The sequence below is a fragment of the Peromyscus leucopus genome, chromosome 1, assembly GCF_004664715.2.
Source record: "Peromyscus leucopus breed LL Stock chromosome 1, UCI_PerLeu_2.1, whole genome shotgun sequence".
Taxonomy (NCBI): Eukaryota; Metazoa; Chordata; class Mammalia; order Rodentia; family Cricetidae; genus Peromyscus; species Peromyscus leucopus.
This window is the reverse complement of record NC_051063.1, coordinates 69,625,695-69,647,712: the sequence shown is the minus strand read 5'-3', so window position 1 is coordinate 69,647,712 and position 22,018 is coordinate 69,625,695. Positions and strand designations below refer to the sequence as shown.

The 22,018-nt window shown below is 47.5% G+C and overlaps 2 protein-coding genes across 4 annotated transcripts in view; one reads left to right on the top strand and one right to left on the bottom strand.

The window, feature by feature from the left end:
* Positions 1-21,328, bottom strand: part of Insyn2a (inhibitory synaptic factor 2A) — a 55,919-nt gene extending 34,591 nt beyond the window's left edge. The window contains exons 1-2 of one of the 2 annotated variants that reach the window (XM_028869015.2): positions 20,725-21,328; positions 970-2,131 (exon numbers count right to left, since the gene is read on the bottom strand). In XM_028869015.2, coding sequence (XP_028724848.1) covers positions 970-2,126 — 1,157 coding nt within the window. In that variant the 5' untranslated portion in view covers positions 2,127-2,131; positions 20,725-21,328. Of the gene's footprint in view, positions 1-969; positions 2,376-20,724 lie in introns of those variants that run through there. The other variant, XM_028869006.2, reaches the window with a different exon arrangement.
* Positions 1-22,018, top strand: part of Dock1 (dedicator of cytokinesis 1) — a 514,664-nt gene that overhangs the window by 255,801 nt on the left and 236,845 nt on the right. The gene's annotated exons all lie outside the window — the stretch shown is intronic.

The following is a 22,018-nucleotide window of genomic DNA, read 5'->3' as shown; positions in this document are numbered from 1 at the left end:
GAGCTTTGAGTCTGTGTGTTCTGCTGCCATGATAATGTATTACCTGGCTTCCCTTCATCACACTGCTGCCAGCTCACGTCACCCACAGAGTAAAGGGTACCAGCCCCATGGACAAGAGAGCACAGACTCACATCCAACCTCAAGAACATAGGGAGGAGCAGATGAGGCCGTTTCAACGGGTTGGAAAAGAGAAGGCTTGGCAGGTCAGACTAAGGCTGGTGAGCCATGGGCACTTTTGAAGATGCACAGAACCAGCCCTGGCAGCCTTGTCCACAGTGAGGGCTGGGGGAGATGTGTTTCATAGCTTGGATGATCAAGAGTTGGTCAAGTCCAACAAGCCCTTGTTGATGTTGAACTGTGTTGTAATCCAAATGGATACCAAAGACAGCTCATGGGTGTGGGTGTCTGCTTCCTAATCACCTATGGATAGGACTTGCCTAAAGAGGGGCTCTGCCTCTGTGTGCTCCAGAAAAGAATGAAAACCAAAGACCATTACACAAAACCCGATATGGTCCAGAATTCCGATCCCACCGAAATCATTTATCACTCGCTAGCATTTACTTTTCCTAATGCCATCTGATTTGTTTCCTCCCTCTACTATAACGGGATTCCTAAGAATCAAATGGCCTCGTATATAGACATTTTGAACTGGTATATGTATTACAATTCATCAAGATCAGAAACATGAATCTGAATAGGTCACAAGGAAGACCCATCAACTCTGGATATACAGATAGAGTTTGAAACCAGGTCCAGATGGGTAAAACACTAACCGACAAATGAATGTCAGAGGTGAGTGTGCCAGGAAGCCTGGCCTTCGACACACCTGTGACCCGTGTAACTCACTAGTTCTTCAGACTGTAGCCCTGACACAGAAACACTGGCATCGGACTCCTTAGGGATGGGACTTCGGGGCTGTTGAGGCAAGTGGTAAGCCTGCAGGGAATAAGATACAGTTGACATACATACCCTTCCCGATGGGCCTCTCCTTTCTCCAGCTCCTGAATGACTCCCAACAGCACTTTGATGGTCTCCTGGCTAGAGCTGATTAAGTTCTCCATCACCTGCAGCTGGGCCTTGAGGTCTACCACTTCTGTGTGAGGCACAATTTGATGGCGTTCTTCATCCCCCACCCCAGCTGTGGGGCTAGGCTGGTTCTGCAGGGGCTGTTCGCTACATTCTGGGGACAGGCACTGCACTGGGGGTGAGCAGGCCAGAGCAGAGCCCGAGGATGCCTGCAGTCCATTGAGGTGGGCAGCCCTCCTCTGCTCCTCATCTGCAGGGCAGAGAGACCACTGGCTGGCAGCAGCAGAGTTTGACAAGCCAGGCTCAGGGGCCCTAGTACTGATGGCGGGAGGGTACACAGTGGCGACCTCTGTTTTAAACACCCTTCCATGGGTAAGTGGAGTGGGCTCCTCTGAGTCCAGGGTGCTCCTGTCCAGCTTGGCTCTCGCCTGCAGCTGGTGGATGGGCTCCTCAGAGGGAGGCCGAGAGTTCTGCAATAGAGCTTCAGGGTAGCCAAGCATGTCTGGAGTCTTGCAGAGCTCTGCACAGTTGACCCCAGAAGGTTGATCCAGCGCATTCACATGCTCGTTGGAATGGAAAACCAACGCTGTGGTCTTGTGAATCCTTCCTGCACTGCAAGGCTGGGGGTCCTCCATGGGTCCTGCCTCACTCTTCTCTTTCGAATCTGCTAGAAACCCATTGTTCTGGCTTTTGAAGGCATCTGCAGCTGGCAGGCCTTTGAGACTGCCTTTCTTGCGGTCCAGCGGGAATGTCTGGTAACACTTGCGAAGGTCTGGTGAGGTCTGCACACCCGTGCTCTTGGTGACGTTGGGAATGGATCGGCGTGCGGGCACTGTCATATACTTACGGTATGCTGCCCTACAAGACACAGCCTTGGCCTCTCGCTTCTCCCCCAGAGGTCCTGAAGATAGCTGTGTGTCCCTCTGCTCATTCTGGGCCTCACAGATATCCTTAAAGCGCACCTGCAGGGCTTTGTTCCGCTTTTTGATCTGCCGGTTGGGGTCTAGGGCATATCTCATCTCCAGGGCCAGACAGGCGGCTGGCTCCACTTCCCGCTCTGGTGTCGTGAGTATGCATCTGCCGGAGTCCTTGCTGACCATGGTGCCTGCATGCAGAGACAGCAACAGAAGCATCAGTGGGTCAGAAGCACACACGCAAATGCAGCCGAATGGACTTACAGCCAAATTACAGCTGCCAGCTTCCTAATTATTTTTAAACAGGTGAGGTCGGCCTTTATGTTAAGGAAAATCAGACAGGCGGGGAGTTGCTGGCAGGCACAGCATGAACTGCTTCTCGATATTAAAGCCTGCTTACTTTTCCATGTGGGATACACTCGTTTTTTGTTTGATAGTAATGCTTGTTTCCCCATTAGGCAAACCTGTTTTACTATATTCATCAAGCAGCCCAATGTCGCTGCTTCGTCAGCTTTCCGAATTATCTTTTCACATGTGTGTCTCCACTCTGTAGGCAGATGGTTTACCAAATGCAACTTATTTAGTTTAGGATTTTTACTACTTTTTTTTTTTTTTTTTTTTGAGGATGACGTGATTAATCTATTATTAGAATCCAACAGTTATTAAAGACTTCCTGAAGATTCTAGATCCTGAGCAGATAGACACAGCTAGAGGGACAGCCTTGCAGGCAGGACCCAGGGTCAGTCAACATGGACTCTGTGGGGAGCCAGCCATACTCCTCCACAGGGTTATCTCTGGGGATAAGTCACACTGGGGAGTATGGCTTCTAGAAACATCAGTCATGAACACAACATGGGTTTCCCTGAGTCTACAAAAGCAGCAATACCATCTCTGTTCTGTGATTCCATGGAGAATGATATTTGGGAATTACTTAAAAAAATAAATTATTCATTCTCGAATCAAATTTTATGTTTTGATCACACACCCCCCCCCTGAAAAAAAAAATGACAACAATGGTAGTTGTTCTAGCATTTAAATGCTGAAAGAAAATAAAATCAGGAGCCTTTCTGTTAATCATGCAGATTCATCTTGGGCTGAGCTATTAAATGCAGCTAAAGAGATGCAGGTGGCCAATGATTCTCCGGGGAATACCAGGAGGGTAAGTGCCTTCCCTTTATTAGATAAGCAGATTCGCAGCTGCTTATTGCACACCGAGGAACTTTCTTGGGGGCTGCACTTGAAGCAAGATACAGTGAGGCTGGGCCTGTGGTGCAACTTTCTGATTCCAGCTACTCAGAAAGCTGAGGCAGGAGGATCACAAGTATAAGACCCGCTCGGGCTACAGAGTAAGTTCAGGGCCAGGCAGGGCAGATTAATGAACCCCTGTCTCCAAATAAAGTAAAAACAGGTCTGAGATAAAGCTCAGTGGTAGAGCATGTTCATAGTATGTATGAGGACCTGGGTTCAATCCTGGGTTTGGCAAAATAAAAGCAAACAGAAGATAGATAAGCATGCTGTTTGGGAACTAGCTTTCACTGGATTCCTGGCATTTGAGAGTAAAATGGTTGGCTGGCTGGATATGAGTACACAGGAGGCCCTGGCATCAGAACCCAAGTGTTCACGGATGCAAAGTCAGAGATGAGCCAAGGTCAGTAAAAGCCACATTATCCACCCACTGTCAACAGAACTCTAGCTCTGTCCTGAGGCAGAGGATTTGCAGGGGTAGTCATGGTGACCATGGTGGCCCTAGCCCAGAGACCTGGAGGAGACATTCTTAGGAAACACCATGGCAATGGAGATATTTACGGAGTGGCCACTACTTATGAGGTCAGGAAGTGGGGGGGGGGGGGTTAGATGTTTATTTTCCTTACATTTGGTGTCAATATTTCCATATCACAGAGGTATGGTATGCCACTTGTTCAAACTCACACAGCAGGTGAAAAGTACAGGTAGGCCATGACCCTCCAAACCCCGGGCTCACACCGTCCAACAGACCCAGATGTCCAATGCACAGGTCCAATGCTTCTTCTGTCCTTAATCCTTAGTCAGCACTGTAGGCCAGTAGGCATAGTGGCTTGCTGAAGGAGAGGAAGAGAAGAACTCCAAGCCCTTAGCGGTATCACATGACCTATGCCTTCTCTGCAGTGGGTTATACTTCTGCTACACTAGCCTTTGCTACCTTGCAAGCCCCGCCCCCCCCCCCCCCAGACAGGTGTTTACAGCATGAAAGACTCAGAGGCAAATCCAATTCCCAATTCTTCATAATAATGCTGAACACTAATGGGTAGTTAGGTGTGGGGATACCCTAAAATCATCTCTGCAGCCTTTGGTTCAATTTAGACCAGGGTTACTCAGCTGCTGCTCTCCTGGTAGGTTAGGCAGATGACCCGCTGATGCTGGAAGGGCTCAGCACAGTGCAGAATGCTCAGCAGCAGCAGTCAGCAGCATCCCTGGCTTCTCCCAAACAGAAAGGGTGTCCCAGTGTGACAACCAGCAATGCCGCCAAGTGAGCATCGCCACCATGACAACCCTGCATTAGCCTTTCCAACCATGAATGCCCAAGGCTTCTATTGTCCTGAGTTTTGTCCTCAGAATCAAGGCTTTCAAGTAGGTGCTAGAGCTATCAGCAGATGTCTGTAATCTGAAACTCAACCTCCGGGACAGTTTTAGAGAGTAGGGAAGCAGAGTAGAATGGACTGGAGATGTAATACACAATATCAAGGCTCATACAGTGGAGGGGGGCGTTATGCCCGGGGGTGGGTGGAGCAGGGTGAGACTGCCAGCACAGATAATAGCTACCTTTCGGGGACACTTATCCCAACAAGTAAAAGACATATACTCAGAACTTGGTGTGGGGGAAGAGCATTGGAAACTGGGGACATAATGAGAAAATTAAATCCTAACCCCCATTCTTATCTGTGAGTGTTCTCTGGCTCTCTTGCCATGTAGGTGTGTCAGAATGTATTGTGCCATCATTCTGAAGGAGACCTTCATACTAGGGGAAATTTGAAAGAGAGAGCATTTTTACAAAAAGCAATTTACGAGTAATTTTTCAGCCTTTTCCCTGCCAGTCCTGAAAAATGTGTGTCTGAGTAAGTTTGTCCTGCCTCACTATTCATCATCAGGATTTGCCAGGAACTGCACTGAAATAATTTTCTTACATCACTCCGCTGGTTTGCTGAGTGTTAGACCAGACCATCAAACTCATAAAACAAATCAGAGGAATTAATTGCTGGTGGTAAAGGGAAAATAGTAAAAAACAGAACTCTCAGCTTTTCGTGTTTTACAGAGTTGCTAAGTGTGTAAAACACTACTCCCTCATTAGTGAAAATAAAGATAAATAATAAGTAAATTCTTTGCTTTTGCGGGCCTGTACTGAGAGTTGACCCTAGGGCCTTGTGCCTGCGGGCAGGTTTGAAGATTGATTTTTTATTGTCTTTTTTATTATGTGTATGTGTATGAGCAGAGATGCTCCAAAAGGCTAGAGGCGTTGGAAGCTGCTGGAGCAGGAATTATGGGCTCTTACGAGCTGCCTGTCATGGGTGCTGGGAACTGAACTTGGGTCCTCTGCAAGAGCAGTATGAGTGCCGAGCCATCTCTCTAGACCCTGTGCATGCACTCCTGTGTGCTAACAAATGCCAGCCTGTGCCTGTGCATTTCACTCCCATCTTCTCATTTGAACCTCGGATCCCCTTGCCTGCTGGGAAGACTCCATTGCTATCCTCATACTATATGTTAAGACTTTGAAGGGTACAGCTGGTAGCCTGCACCGTAAGTCTCTTTGAATAACATTCACTAAAGAACTATCCTAAGCAAAGAAATCTGTTACTTGGCATGACCCCCGGTCGACCTCAAAAAGTATCAGCTAAGCGAGGCATGGTAGCATGTACCTGCAGTACCAACAAATGGAGCCAGGGACAAGGGGATCATTGCAAACTTGAAATCAGCCTGGTCTACACAACAGGTTCCGGGCTAGCCAGTGATACTTACTAAGGCCCTTTCTTTAATAATAATAATAATATAACAACAAAAATAAAGCATCAGACATCTGAAAAATGAATGAGTCCATCTCCTGACCTTCTCATATTATGTATCAGGTGTGGGTTATGGGAGACTTCCAGTGGTCCTGGAACATGTCTGTTGTTGTAGGTGCACAAACTAAGGGGTGCCTTGGAGTTTGAGGTGACTGTGAGACTTGAATGGCCTTTTTAGCATGGCTTCCTTGGGTAGGTCACTTCATAGAGCTAGAGGTGCCAGTCCTTTGGGCAAATCTTTTATCTGCAGAGCAGTGAGAGTCCATAACTTGTATTAGATTTCATGGGGAAATGCTTTGGAAAGTGGCAAGTCATGATTGGGCCTGCCTGGCTCAGGGAGATCTAGATGCTGTTGAGCTGTGTAGAATATAAATGTCTTAATTACTCTCGAATTAAATTTCATAATCAAATGTGAGCTGTAAATATATAAACCCTGTAGTTTTAGATTAGTGAGACTGTGTCATCTCTGTTCTGTTTTAAATTAATAACACAGATAAAAACATGCTCAGTTCAACTTGAAGGCATGAGAAATGGAAGCTGCTAGCAGTCTAACAATAGGTAAACAGTCAAGTCAATGATGGTATACACTCACTTTCTGTGACCATTAAAATAACAATTACAGAGAAGGTTTGGTATCTCCACAAAACATGAGCTGATGTTAAGTGAAAGAAAACGGCCTACCAAGTTTGGCTAGAGAAAAAGAAAGAAACCAACATAGTCTCTGTTTATTAAAACATTGCCTTTAGGGAGAGAGTGTCTTATCCAGGTTTTTTGTCACAAGGCTATCACCTTATTTTTCCAGTTAAAACTCATGCAGCAAAGGATCCCTTCTGCTGGCCTTTGTGTGAACAATCTCAAAGTCCCAGAAAGGATCAAGTCGGTGCACCAGCAGTCCCCAAAGGCCTTCTTTGATTCTTTTGAGAAAGTGCTGAATTTTGAAGTTGTGATAGTGTGTATCCGTGCTGTATGTCTATGTGTATACCTACTACATGAGAACTTGTGTGAATACATGGGTTGGGAGATTTAGCATACTGTGCCAGTATTGTAGAGAACTTACTATGAAGAAATTTGCCACTGGTTTGAATTTACAATCAAATCGATTTGCCTTGTGCTCTGTGATTAGCATCTCCTGAAGTCTGGGGTTTCATCAGCTGAGAGTGAATACTCTTTGCTTCTATTCCGCCATTGTAAAATGTCTCATACTCCCCAGGATTCCTATATGTCGCTGTAAGACGGTATGTGTGCCCTGATTGGTCCTCTGACAGGTGGGACTGTAGAGAAACTACCTGCCTTAGGGTGGGTGGTCCATCACTGTATGTAGCCTAAGAGCCAGCAAGCCATCCCATGAATGTGGAGAGGGACTGCATGAAATTGCTAGCTTCCCAATGGCTCTCCCACAGTCAAGGCACCTTGGAGCCAGAGATGCTGGCTGCTGTTCAGGATTAATTGGGTCAACATTTTATTCCATATGCCGAGGGAACGCCTGTGCATTAGGCTCCTCAGAGTGGGGGAAAGGGGCAAGTGGATAAGCTATTCTTTATCATGGAGCTTTCCAGTGGGGATGGGAGGCAGGCTCTCCCTTGCTCCGGGGACTCCTGTGTACAGGGAAAGCTTTAATGCAGAAACCTGGTTTACAGTCCTGAAGCCCTCTTGCCTTGAGGCAGAGATAGCTGCATAGATGCCGGACTGGGTCTCCGCTCCACGGTCTAGGTTAATTTAACACATGGAGATGCCCTTTTCCCAGACATTCGTTCTGTCTTCAGAGGCCACAGATCTGACGGGAGAGGGATGGCTCTAAATACATTCAGATGTCTTTCTAGGGTGGACAGTGAGTGAGGGAGCTGCTCCAGGGACAGCAACCTGGCTTGTAGGGGGAAATCAGAGAAGACACAGTCTACTTTGTCTCTCTCTCTCTCTCTCTCTCTCTCTCTCTCTCTCTCTCTCTCTCTCTCTCTCCTCCTCCTCCTCCTCCTCCTCCTCCTCCTCCTCCTCCTCTCCCTTCTCACTCCCTAGGCTGACATTGAACTTGCTATATGTATTCCAGGATGACCTTGATTCTCCACCTCTGGTGCTGGGATTATAGGTATATGCCTTTATGGCTCGTTTACTTGATGATGGGAATTGAATCCAATGTGTTGGGCATATAAGGCAAGCCATCTACCTACTGAACTACATCCCCTACCTCTCTTACAGGATGGAATATTGAAGGGTAACCTGGACTGTTATGATCCCATGGCTCTCTAGTCTGAAATTGGGAATAGGGGTACCTTTTGAGGTAAAATGTAGACTGTGAGGCAGAAGAAATCCCATCTGAACTGGGGCTCTGGTTTGCTCTTATCTGTGCCATTAAAACACATATCTCATCAAGAGAGAGCCTTGGAAACGTCACCACAACCCTACAAACCACTGCTGTCATGGACACACACTGTCCTGCTCACAGTGAGAAGGCAGAAAGGCATGATTTGTGTACTTCATCCAGGAGGGGACACTGGGTTTGACGTGGAGGCTTCAGAACAGTGGTTCTCAACCTGTGAGTTTTGACCCCTTTGGGAGTAGAACAACCCTTCCACAGAGGTCACCCAAGACCATCAGAAAACACAGACATTTACATTATGATTCATAACAGTAGAAAAATTACACTTATGGAGTAGCAATGAAAATAATTTTGTGGCTGGGGGTCACCACAACATAAGGAACTGTATTAAAGGGTCACAGCATTAGAAAAGTTGAAAACCTCTAGAAGAACTAGAAAATGGCCCTCTTCAAGGAAGCAGACTTTCGTCTTCACTAGAAAAGACAGTAACCTTTGTTACCCACTATCCAAATGGAATCTAAGCTAGCAGAAAGGAATTAGCAGAATTTTATGATGTTTGTGAAAAATCAGCTGGGAACCCTGCCTCCTCCAAATGGGGTGTTATGTCCATCAAAAAAAAAAAAAAAACCCACACGCCCCCCCCCCCACCTCATTAGCAACAGTTAACTTGACAATCATTAGTGGCCTAGAGTTACGTAGACCAGGTTCCAACTGTGCAACCCCAGGTTCAGTCAGCTTTGGAAAAGGAACCCATTTTCCTGTCCTTGCAAATCCCCCATGGGCATCCCAGTCCCGAGAAGGCAAGGTGCTGGGCAGTGGTTCTGAATGTGGCTCATGGATTCATTTCACTACTGTAGCAGACACCCTACTTTCCCTGGAGGTTCTAGATAATGAAGAGCTCATCAGATTGTCATGTGAAGCTCATCAGAGGTTGGAGCTTTTCAGAGTTCATGAAACACTAAAGTGTGGCCTCCCTTTCTTAGGTCTCATTGGATTCTTCTTTCCATAAAACTAGGTGCATGTGTACTGGGCTAGACTTGGAGAGTCGTTTGCCTTAATTATGCTAAATCCAAACTTTTTTGGTGTGTGTGTGTGTGTGTGTGTGTGTGTGTGTGTGTGTGTGTGTGTGTGTGTCCATCCTTCCCTAGGTCTGTGTGTCCCTGTGGGCCTGTGTGGAAGCAGAAAGTTGATGTTAGGATGTTTTCTTTAAGTTTTCCTTCTACCTTACGTTTTCCCAGATAGGGTCTCTCACTGAGCCTGGACTAGCTGGCCAGCAAGACCCAGATCTGCCTGTCTCTCCCAACAGAGGGCTGGATTTACAGACACGCACCGCTCCACCTGGCATCTTAAAACAAAACCAAAACAAACCAAACACATGAGTGCTGGGGATCAAAACTCAGATCCTCCATGCTTGTGCTGCAGACAGTTTACCCAGCAAACCATCTCCCTGGCCCCAGTGCACAGCACTTGTTCACTCTTTATTCACTGGAACCTCAAACGTGAATACTGACTTTTCCTTCCTTTCCCCCACACTGCCTTATGTGAGCAGAACCTTTCCTGCTACATTTCACTTCCATCTCAGGACACCATACTGGGACGTCCAGGGCAGGATTTTGGTATAGAAGTAACCACCACGTACAACAGAAGTCATTTAGAATTGAAGATACAATCTGTCTTTCTGGCAAGGCCATGCAAGTCTCTATCTCTTAGTCTCAAAAGGATCCCAACCCCTGTATTCCCCTTGGTTTGGCCAGGATGTTGAATAGGTCTGGGTTCATAGCAGAAGCAGCTAAGCCAAGAAGAAAGAGCCACGAGTGCTTCCTTTAATCGGCTTCTATTTATAAGCTGATTGCTGAATGTAGAGAAAATGGCCTGTCCCGGGAATGCATGTGGACGGTTCCCTGGCTACACAGAGCTGTAGTGTCTGTGACCCGGCCAGCACACATACTTTTCCTTGACCAAGGTCTAATGTGGAAAGATACCCTGCTTTGAATTCTGAAGGCCTTTTTGACACGTGGGTTACAAATGTTAGAGGGTGTTTTAATTTGGAGTAGCTCACAGTCTAGAACAGGGGAGCTGTTTTCTTCCTTCTTTCCACTGAATCTGAGGGCTGACCATCAGGGTGACCTCAGAAATGGCTCACTGCCCCGAAGATTGTTTTGTCAGTTTAAACAAGATGTAAGTGCTGGGGAGGTGGCTTAGTTGGAAAAGTGCTTCAGGGGCCTGAGTTTGATCTTCCAACAAATGTAAAAAAAAGCCAGGAGTCACCGGTGTGTGGGTTTCTAATGCCGGCACTGGGGAACTCTAGACAAGCAGATCACTGCCCCTCCTGATAGACAAGAGACCACATCTCAAAAACCACGTGGATGGCACCTGAGGATGACCTTTGACTTGACATGCACATGCACACATTTGCATGATTGCCTATACTTGATCCCAGAAACACAAACACACACACGGGGGGGGGGGGGGAGCTTAAGTTAGTCAGAGAGTGTGCATAGTTAATTGCTTGGGATATGGAAACTGAAGAAATACTCTGACCAGAATGACTGACAGTTATTTATTGCAGGTCTGCAAAAGGGCCAAGTTTCAGTGCTAAAAAAGTAACTGCAAGTTGGGCATGGTGGCACATGCCTTTAATCCTAGCACTAGCGAGTCAGAGGCAGGCAGTTTGAGGCCAGCCTGGTCTAAAGATCAAATTCCAGGACAGCCTGGGTTACACAGAGAAACCTTATCTTGAAAAAAACAAAAAAAAAAACAAAATCCAAACAAAACAAAATTGAAAGAAAGACAAGGGACAGGTTATGGCTAGTAGTGGGCAATAGAGAGAGAATAAAAAATTGCCTGCAGGTTGTACACTTTTTAGACTGAGCCACCCCAGTAGTTGTCATAATTTTTTTCATTAAAATCTCATCTGTCATAAATTCTGGTATTTTTCTCTTCTATAGAGATCAGTTGATTATTTTCTTTCTTGACCAGCAGCAACAATGAACTGTCTTCCTTTTTATTCATATCAAAAATTAGCTGCTGCTTTAGAACATGAGAATGCAGGCATCCCTCACATGTTCTGTCTTCACTTTGAAGGTATGTCTCCCAGGTGCATGGACCTTAGCAATGTCCCTATGGCATGGTACGGGCCCTGTGGTGCTTCTGAAGAGGTGGTTTGTGTGGTCCATCTTCAGCCTAGAAACACAGCCGCCATTGTGACCTCCACAGCACTTGGACAAAGGTCTTAGAGGCAGCCTCTCTCTGGACCTGGCTTGCACCTTCCCCCTGCCTGGATTGCTGTACCATCTTCCAGCAAATTTTGCTGCTACGTTTGATCTCTTCCGTTCAATCCTGCATAGCCCCGAAGCATCCCCCACTAACTTTTATGTTTCTGTGCTGTTGTTTCTCTGTTGACGTCCCTTCCATACCTTCCTCTTCTTCACCTTCATCTTTGTACCTCTCCTGGTGTCTGCCTGCCATTCTTACTCCCCATGTCTGTCTGTGGAGACGTAAGTGAATGGGCCTCTCATCGCAGCAGAGCCCAGTCGAGTAGAAATCCTTGCTGTCTTTAAAGGCTTCTTTACTCTTTCCTACCCTAGTCCAGGCTCTTCCTTCTCATCACTACTTAAGTTCTAACATCCCCACACCATCTCTAGAACACACTGTGGTCATTCCTGCTGTGCATCTTCCCTTCCCTTGGCTCACTTTCCAGGGCTGAGCCTCATTTTCCACTCAAGGCTCACTGCTTTTAGATGTCATAGACTTTGTCTGGCTTCTTCAGGCTATTTCAGGCAACTGTATGTCCAAGGTAAAACTAGGTACCTACTGGGTGCTGGGCACATTTAAAAAAAAAAAAAATGAGATGACATCTTCAGCAATGTGTCATCCAGCAGGGAGCGACATGCTCAATGGACCCTCCCCTCGAGGAACTAGGGACAAGTTGCTGAGAGTGATCTTGGGAATGTGGGCAGTTGCACATGAAAGCATGCAGGAGGCAGCCAACTGTGCTTTCTCCTAAACCTAAGTGTTTGGACAAGCCCTACTAAGCAACTTCCCTGCCCTGTGCCCAGCCATCCTTCAATACTTGCTGACTGATTTGAGAATATAAATATACGTCATCCTTGGAGCAGAAGCCCTTCCCATGATCTGGTCAAAGAGCCTTTGGATGAGTATGCAGTATTAGTGATTTCCAAGGATTCTGTCTACTTTCTCTGGAGATCTCGACTGTGTAATAAACCCTGGGTAGGAATAAGAGAAAGGACAAGTTTTCATTAAGTTTGAAGAAACCACTACCTGGAGTTATGCAACATTTTTTTTTTTCCTGCTGATTCAAGAGAAAGCAATGGCATGCATACTCACAGGAATAAGGAGATGGTCTATGAATGGGGCAAGTTTTGCATTTAATTATGAAGCATAGCAGGGACCTGATGACATATTCCTTGCAGCCATTTTGACTTACAATAGATTTGTTCTGATGATTTCCAACTGCCTTCTTAAGAATATGATGCAGTTGCCAAATAAATTAAGAATTTAATTCATACATCTCAATGTGTTGGAGTCATATACAAATTTCAGAGCATAACATCTTTCATAATCCCAGCATTCTAACCAGCTATAGAGGAGGCACACTTGACCTCTGAGTGGCGAACAACATTGTAGGGTCCAAAGCACAACAGTGGACTTTGGTACCCCAGAGGCACATCAAAGTCTAGATGGAATCACATTCATTTTCCACACCTTGTATGTGACCCGTGGATGTAAATTTTCACTCACTAAGTACCATCAGTCCTTAGGAATGTAATTACTCTCTACCATTAATTATCTACTAAGATGAATGTGTGGATGGCAGGTCAGAAAAACCTACATAGAATGACAAAGAGCAAGGAGTGGAAAGACATTGGTGGACAGAGAGAGGCACATCCTGACAGAAGAAGGGGCACTCGGTAATGACGAGGCAGTTGAACTACGGTGTTTTGTTTGCTCTGTACTTAAAGGAGGTGCAGAGAGCTTGAGTGGCCTTCAGCCTCACTGTCAGGTTTTTGGCAGCTTGGTTAGACTTGCATCAACCCAGAATGGAACTTGACACATAATTCTGGGGCAGAACCACGGCGAGGGCAGGCATCTGGGTATAGCATTCTCCACATACAGAAAGCTCAAGTGTCAGTCTAGCGGGGAAGCCAAGCTGATATCCCCGCGTTGGCCTCCATCTACAGCCCTCCATGGTGCAGGTGCTGTGGTATTTTACAAAGAGCATGGCAAGAAGAGAGAACAACAGAAGAGGGCTGGGTAGTCCCTGGGCACGAGGTGGGCAGTGAGCAGTACTGATGGTTTGACAGTGTGAGGACTGACTCCATGTAGATGTCAGAATCCAAGGGAAATGCAGATCTCACCCAGTCCTTCAGTGGCCCTGCTCCCTGTTGCTCTTCTTGAAGCTTTCCTTGGAGGAGGACCTGAGTGATGATGAGGTGTGAGGTGGACTCTTGTCGCGCGCGCGCGCGCGTGTGTGTGTGTGTGTGTGTGTGTGTGTGTGTGTGTGTGTGTATGTTTAAAACGAGCAGTCTGGCTTGGTAGGGGAACAAAGCCTGAGGGTGTCTGTCTTCCCACAGAAGGAAAAGAGCATGCCTTTTTCCTAAGGGCTGATCCCTGGACTTGCTCTTGGCAATGGAACACTTTGGGTTAGGAGCTGAGTATTATAAAAGAAGAAAGAGACTATATATTTAGTCCCCATCCCTACCCTGGAGGGTAGAGACTGGGAAGCATTATATATTTTTAAACTCCTCAGACTATTATATATATATATATAGGTTTTTGTTTTGTTTTTGAGACAGGATCTTACTATGTAGCTTTGGCCATTCTGGAGCTCACTTTGATTGACTCAGCTGGTTTCAAATGCATAGAGATCCACCTGCCTGAGAACCCTCAGTGCTGGGATTAAAGAGATGCACCACCATCCCCGGCTTCCTCAGGTCATTCTGATAGTGCGTTTATGAAGTTAAACCACCAACTTGTGCCTTCTGTTATTTTCTTCCCCAATTCCTTGATATCTTCTACTTCATTTTTTTAATTTAAATTTTTTTATTGATTATTAATGTGTGTGTCGGTGCTAGCACTTGATCACATCCCATAGAGGGTCATGGGGCGTCATCCCTGCTGAGTAAGACGGGGTCATATTTGTGCAGATTCAGTGATGTCATCACTCTGCATAGCTCTGGGTAAATTTGCCACATCAGTGAACCTGATAGACACAGTAAACAGAGATGTACTCAAAGGAGAGTTAATATAATACATACAAAGAGAAATACAAATACAAAGACAAAATTAAATTGAATGAAGGCACAAATTATTTTAGGGAGGTCATAGAACTAACCACCACTATTCAAACAGGCACACACAACAACTGACTGGGAGAAGTCATAACATTGCACTCTTAAACGGCCCTGAGAAGTGAAACCGAAGCTAGAACTTCAAAGTAAGGAGCTGGGAGCCCTCAAAGTTTCCACCTCCCCATGCTTCCACCTGCAGTGTACCAGGAACGCTTGGGGGCACTAAATCCTGGACACAGGGTTCCAGCTGTGGGAGTCAGTTCATCATCAGGGGAATGTAGGTAGCCCTTTGCGTTGGTGGTGTCAAGGGGAAGGCAGGGGAGGGAGGGATCTACTTGTACCACTCTTGTATAGACTTTTAAAACAGTAGTAATACATAGATGGGTTTGGCACAGAGGAAAAGGAAGCTGGTGTCACAGTGTCAAACTGAGATGCGAGGTTAAAGGTCCAAAGACAGACTCTGGGTGTCTTAGCCTGGCCCGGTGAACTCTCCAAGCTGGGAGAACTCCAGTACAAATTCCCTTGGACTTGGAATGTCAGCTCTTGGCTGTGAGAGCTTTCATCTACATGAAAGCAGGGAGCTAGCCTCTGTCTTCCTCTTGTTTATTTCTCAAGGTTAGTCAGTTCAAAGGCATTCTTCCTTTAAAAACTCAATCCCTACCCAAGTGGATTTTTAACAGAGAAGATCCTGAGTGTGAGCTGGGCAGAGGAAATCCAGCCCGTTGGCTGTTTCTTTTCTAAACAGTGGGGTTAGCTATAAGGACCAACTGTCCATCTGCAAGCATGCTCTCCTTTTATCACCTTCCATTGGAAAGTTGTTGTCCTCTTAAAAAAAAAAAAAAAAAGACAGGAAGAGTTGCTTCCAGCCAGGACTCCCTGAATTTCCAGTGAAATGACTGACTAGGTTTACTGTTAATAGCCTCATTAAATATTCATTGAGCACCTGTTACTAGATAGTACCGTGTTTCTTCTTTTAAGGATCTCTGAGTTGTGAGTTTCCAGGACCCATCCGTCCACTCTCCCCTCTTTGAAAGCATTCTCCATACTTGAGGTTAGAAGAAATGATTTTAAACAAACAAATAAAACCAACCCTCCACTTTTCAAGTAATATTGCCAATTGAAAACCCAGACTCAAATTCCAGGGAATCACCACATCTTTTCCCAGCTGGTTCCCAGCCTCAGGATTTCATTAGAATCACTCACCCCCTGGGTAGAACTTTAATCCTTCCTCTGCCGGCTGCCATGTTACAGGATTCCACTGTTGAAGGTGTCTGTCCTAGCTCGCCCCCTCTCTGTCCAACCCCAGTGCTACCAGTCACCTTAGGCACTAGTCAATTCTCACTCATAGCACCTTTTCAGCTGGGCTCTGGTTCCTTTTCTCTGTTTTCTGTCTGGATATCAACACTTCATCTTCTCATAACACACATTCTTGTTGAAAGCATCCTGTGATACCCACCTTGCCCTTCTGCTTCCTTCTCAAAATGGCTTCAAACTGTGTCTGGTCACCCTGTGATGCTACAACTCAAACCTTTGCCAAATGTCACTCCTCATCCATCGTCCCCTGTGAGTCTCTTCCTGTCACTGCAGCACCCACTGGGCCTAAACCCTGGGTCTCTGTGTGCTGGGCCCAGGATCCTTTCTCCACCTGACACTTGATGTCAGCCATGGAGTCACTCACGCCTGAACCTTCCATCCTGAGTCTCTCTTGTGAGTCTAGATGTGTTTGCATATTTGCCACATCCCTAGTAACCTTTTCTCTTCCTGCTGGAGCCAAATTCCTTGAAGGCCTTCCTTCCAGTCTTGGAATCTCTTCCTCATTGCCTAGGTCCTCGCTGCCACCTGCTTCTCTGTCTACCTTGCCCATGTCCACCCTCTTCTAAGAGTCTGATCTTTACAGTACCAGTAAATTTCCAAGACTGCTAAAAGCACTAGAAAAAGCCCAAGATCTCATGAGGCAAGATGCAGATGCTATGGGCTGTCCAGAATCTAACCACTGAAAACACGTGGAAGAGATTTTACAATGCGACAGTTGCCCAGTTTAGGATACCTCCCAGGAACAATGTGTAGGGACCCATGTCACTTGATGGAATGGACTAGAAACACAAAGTTAGCAATGGGTCTGCTGTTCCTCAGAGACTTTCCTCTTCACAGCAGCTGACAGAAGGGCCCCAGCATCAGCCTGCCCTGTTGCTTCTCCGGGTCACTGAAGTGGAGAGAAATCAACTTTCATTTGCAAAGCTGCTTATTATGCCTTCGGCATTCTGCAGCTTTTTCCTCCCACCCCTCCTGGTCCATAGTTTACTGCTTTCATTTTATGCCCTAGGCTAGATTATCAAAGGCTGAACTGGAGTTTTCCATAGTAACTCCAGTGCAAATCTGAAGGACCATTTTGACAAGCTGGTAGGATCACTATTGTTTGTTTTTATTGCTTCTTTACTTCCTTTGTTAAAATAGCAGAACTTCTGTGACTGTTCCCTCTCTCTGACGGGTGAGCCTGTCTCCAGCCTTTTCTTTCTCAGCCTTCCTAATCCCAGGATGATGTGGCCACTGGACACGTCTATGAATATGCAGTACTTGAAATCATCAGCTCCATACTCTACAAAAGCAATATCCAAATGATTACTTCGGAGAGAACTCTTCCCAAATCTCCATGAAGTGGTATACTATCCAAAAGGTTTATAGAGTAATGTAGAAATGCAACTCTTTCTTGTCCCCCATTTCTACTTTCTCCATTTTCAAGTTCATGTTTCTCTCATGCCCAGCTTGAACCGAGTCTCCAGTTCAAGCTGAATATCCTGATGACTTAGGACCCAGGTGACTGAGCAACCAGGAGATGTCTCTGAAGTTCCGGTATTTCTTAATCTGCGACCAGGATCTTGGTTGCCTGGAGACACCTCCATGCCTTTTATTCCTTCAGGGGATGAAACGGTTACATCCTCAGACATGGTTGAGAAGTTCAAACCTAAACCTTGAATGCCGTACTGCTTAGTATGCAATGTCATCCAAATACTTGTTTATCTGAATTTGCTAGGGCCACTGTAACTTGTACAAATTTGTATTCCATCCTCAATGTATAAGATAAACACTTTTTTTTAAGTCAACTGATTAAAGGTCATGATGTTTTACTGTATTTACATAAAGATGGCTTAATTTAAGTTTGGGTAAAGGCTTCTCTGAACATCTTGGAGATATGTGTGTTGTCATGTCGTATCAATCATATTAAATTTTGATTTAAAATATTGAAGCCACTCCATAATGTTATGAAATATTAAAATCAAACATGAAGGTTCTACATCATAAATTATGTCAGCTAATTTGGGGTTGGAGAATGCCGGTCTCTGGAATTACAAAGGGTAGGGTGATGAACATGGCTGTCACATTTATGAAGGTTCTATGAAAAGCAGTCCTTACTGTGTCAGGAAGTCCTTATGGCCTTTCATTCCCTGGAGAATGAGAGCCACTACCATTCTGTATAATTGGTTGGTGCCCCAGATGATCTGTTAACAGCATCCCTGGCATGCACTGGCTTAGGTGTCTGGTGGGTTGGTCTAGAGTGTTAGAATTAAAGCCTTTGGTGACCCCACTTAGTGCCCTTCTACGGCAAGGCCTGTCCTCAGAACTGCTGCACGGTGCTGTGCTATGCCTCCAATCATTTTTGAACATTATTGTCTGAGAAGCAGCCTGGCCCCAGCATAAGTAATCTGCTTCTACAAGGGAGTTCGGTGGCCATGCAATGGAGCAAAAGAGAGGATACAGATATCTAGTGATGTGGATAAGTACCTGGCCTCTTATTGGGGTAGCCTGGTATGTCTCAGCCTCCTCTTTATTTTCTGTGAACTCTACTGTGCAGGGGTCTTCCTCGGAGATGGGGGGGGGTGTCTTTCATTTATTTATGTAGCTCCTAAAATTTTTATCTACAAAGGGGAAAACCGAAGTCAAAAATTGCTTTTTCTTTCATGGTGCAAAATAACAGTGACAGCAGAGGAGCTCTGTGGTAAACTGAGGTAATAGGGTGACTGGATTTTCGTAGAGCCTCCCTGAAGGCTCATATGGAGTTTTCTAGTGCTTGACTTATTAGCCTGCTTCTTAACCACTAGTTATGTTTCTCGATGGGATAATGGATCTGATTTATATCAAAGCCCCAGTGTCTTAATCATGATAATAAAAGAGAAAGTCATGGCAACTGTTGTCATTTTAAGATATTCTTTGCTTTTCAAGGACATCCTATCTTTAAAGAGGAGCCTTTGCATCAGATTTTTAAAAAATAAATTGATTCACTCTACCTTTTAAAGGAAAAGATGGATTTAATGAAGAAAATCAAACTCTCTGTAGCTCACATAATTTATCCCAAATCATGTGATATGACAGCTCTGCTAGGCTCCCTCCCTACCAAATTCTACTCTGATAAACCCACTCTGAAGAGCGGTACCCTCTCATGGAAGTAGTAAACACAGACAGTAAATTATTAATATCTGGTGAGGTATGCAGATGTCAGGACTTCCATTTTTTTTCCTTTGAGCTGTTTTGTGCACGTTTGCTAATCTTGTTGCAAAAAAAAATGCAAAGATAAATATGAACTTTGAAAAGTAACATTCAACAGGATGTGAATGTAAGAAATAGCACACCATGAATAGTAAAAGCCAGCATGTTCCGCCTCTGCGGAGTGAAATGATTACTGTCTGTTCAGCCTTTAGCATGAGCTTCATAAGGCGGTATCTTTTTTATTTATGAGCTACTCGTGTGTGTGTGTGGGGGGGTGTGATCGAGGCTTTATGATTTGAATGGTATTTTTAATCAAGTCCCTAGCCCTGTAACCTTGACTGTGCGCCCTGGTCAGGTTGTGAAAAAGTAACCCCCTATCAAGACGTTTTCCAAGAGAAAACCTTCAGGCTGCTGACCTCAACCCTGTGCTAGCCCCTGCCTTGGTGCTCTGACACCATCTCCTAGGTTCTTAGCCAAGGCAGGGCTTGCCCAAAGTTCCTTCCCACTCTTGCCAGTTTCACCTCGGGATGCTTCGGCAGAATTTCAGCGCCCATGCAGACAAGGTCAAATTAAACTGCTTCTGCTACTGCTTCTAGCTCATAAGCCCAAGAGGGCAGCCAGTCCCCCCAGCCCCAGACCTGCACCAAGAGAGGGGAGGGGACCTGAGCCCTGGTCTGCAGAGTGAAAAGCACCCATTTTTTCCCCTTATTTACTCCAGGGGCGCCTTTCCTCCCCCACGCCTGGCATCCCTTTATCACTGGCTCCATCTCCTTGTGGCATATTTTCAGGGTAGTAGAATGTTGAGGTCACAAGGAAAGGCTCTTCTTTCAAGCAGTGGAGACACTAGCCTGGAACCCTGAGCATGAACAAGCAAGATGCAGAGAGTCTTGTTCTTGACTTTGGGCTGTAGTCTCTGCCCCTGCTCGGGGCTGGCCCGTGTTCCCTCCTCTCTCGGGCCCTCCCTAGGTCCCTAGGTTCTGCAGCATCGGTTGGTTTCCCACGCTTGTGCAGGTCAGACATAGGATGCCAGACACGCAGCAGCTCAGCGGGTGCAGACCCCAGCCCGCAGCCCGGAGAAGGTGCCAATACCAGTAAGCAAGAGAGGAGACCAACATTTCACGTGGGCATTTTTGCCTTCGCTCCTGCTTCAGTCTCTGCTCAACGGCAGGCAGCAGGGCCCCTCTGCTCAGACTTATCCCCCTATCTCCCTGAAGTTAATCAGCTATACTGTACTTGGCAGTTCGCTTTAGTTTGGATAATACTTTCAAAACCTCGGACGTTCCAGAGAGATGGTCGTCCCCAGAGCCCCTCACCCTCCTCCTGCCCAGTTCTGCCCGGCCAAGGATGCCCTGTGCTCACAAGGCTGTGGCGTTTGTCTAGAACAGACATCACATTCCCGCTCCTCCCAGGCTGTCGCCAAAGTTGCCAGATACCCCTGGGCAAAAGGGTCCTGCCAGATGCAGTTGCGTAACCTCGCCCCCCACCCCCGCCCCTGCCCGCCACCGGGTCCTCCCATCCCAGACCCAGGCGAAGCTGGTTTAGGGGCGAGTGCGTGCGCTCGAGCCAGGGTCTGCGCCTATCTGCCTGTGGTCAAGTGCACTGAGCTCTGGGGCGGTGAGGAGGGCATGTTGGGCTCCGCTTACCTTTGGCTGCTTACTGATAAGTGGAGGTCGGTGCAGCGCCTGGCTCGGGCATGTCTTGCCGCGGACCCTGGCAAGCCTGGCGCGGCACGGAGCACTCCGGGCAGAGCATCCACGGCAAGGATCGCCGGGCTCGCGCCGAAGGAGGCTCGGCTCCGGGGACTTGGCCAGCTGCGTGCCCGCCGCCCGCCCCCTCCACTGCCACGGGCCCGGCCCGCCCGGCCCGGCCGGCCCCCGCGCCGCAGCTCGAGTCTCTCCGGCTCCTGCTCAGCGACGCGCGCGGGGAGGCAGTGGCTCGGCCGGCTCCGGGGACGCCCGCGCGCTCGCCCGATCGCGGCGCGGCGGAGCGAGCCACAGCCACCCGGCTCCGTGCTCCTCAGATGTCCTCATTTACTGCAATTGTCTTCGGCGAGATCCGGGAGTCGGGCCGGGCGGAGGGGGCGGAGAGGGGAGGGAGCGGGAAGGGAGTCCTGGCCGCCGCTCCAGGTCCCGGCCACTCTGTGGAACCGGGCGGCCAGAGGACTGAAGAGAGGGCGCCCGGAGCTGCGCGCCAGCCGCCTGTGCGCTCGCCTGCCACCGAGGCGGGCGGAGCCCCGGGGCCCGTGGGGCGGGGGTGGGGCGGGGCGGGCCGGGCCGCGTGCGTGGGGCGGGGGCCCGGCGCGTGGAGGAGCCCCTCCAGCCGCAGCCGGATCGCGGGCAGAAGGAGGAGGAGGAGGAGAAGGAGGAGGTGCTGGAAGCAGCCGCTGGCTGCCGCCTGCGCGCGGAGCTCCACTGCCACATCCTGGGGTTCTGGGCTGCAGGCGGCGCTGCGCGGCCCCTGGAACTTGTTGAGTCTACCCGGGAGCCACCTCAGGAGCCACAGGCAGGCGCGGGGGCCCTCTTGATTTCTCCCTCCGGAGCAGGCTGTCTTCAGGAGACCCTGCTTAATGGCTTTCTGAATTGTCAACCAACCTACCTCTGCTGGACAGTTAATTCCCTAGGTGGGAGTGGGCATGGGAGCAAGGCGCCTGCCCCCTCACCTGCAGATCTGTCTTTGGAGAGGTTGGGGGTTAGGGTTGCCCTTCTGCATTTCTATGTCGGACCAACCAGGAGTCCAGCCTTCAAATAAGAACTGGAAGGCAAACCTGTTTAGTGGCCTAGAGGACAAGGTAGAGAGTGCCTGTCTCTTGCATGCTGACAATTTGGGGACATATTTTACAATTTTGGGGACATTGCTACTACCCCTTATCTGGACCTCCTAGTTCCTCTGTTCCTCTCCCTCTGCAGAGGCAGTGAGTGGAGGTAGGAGTTGTGTTTG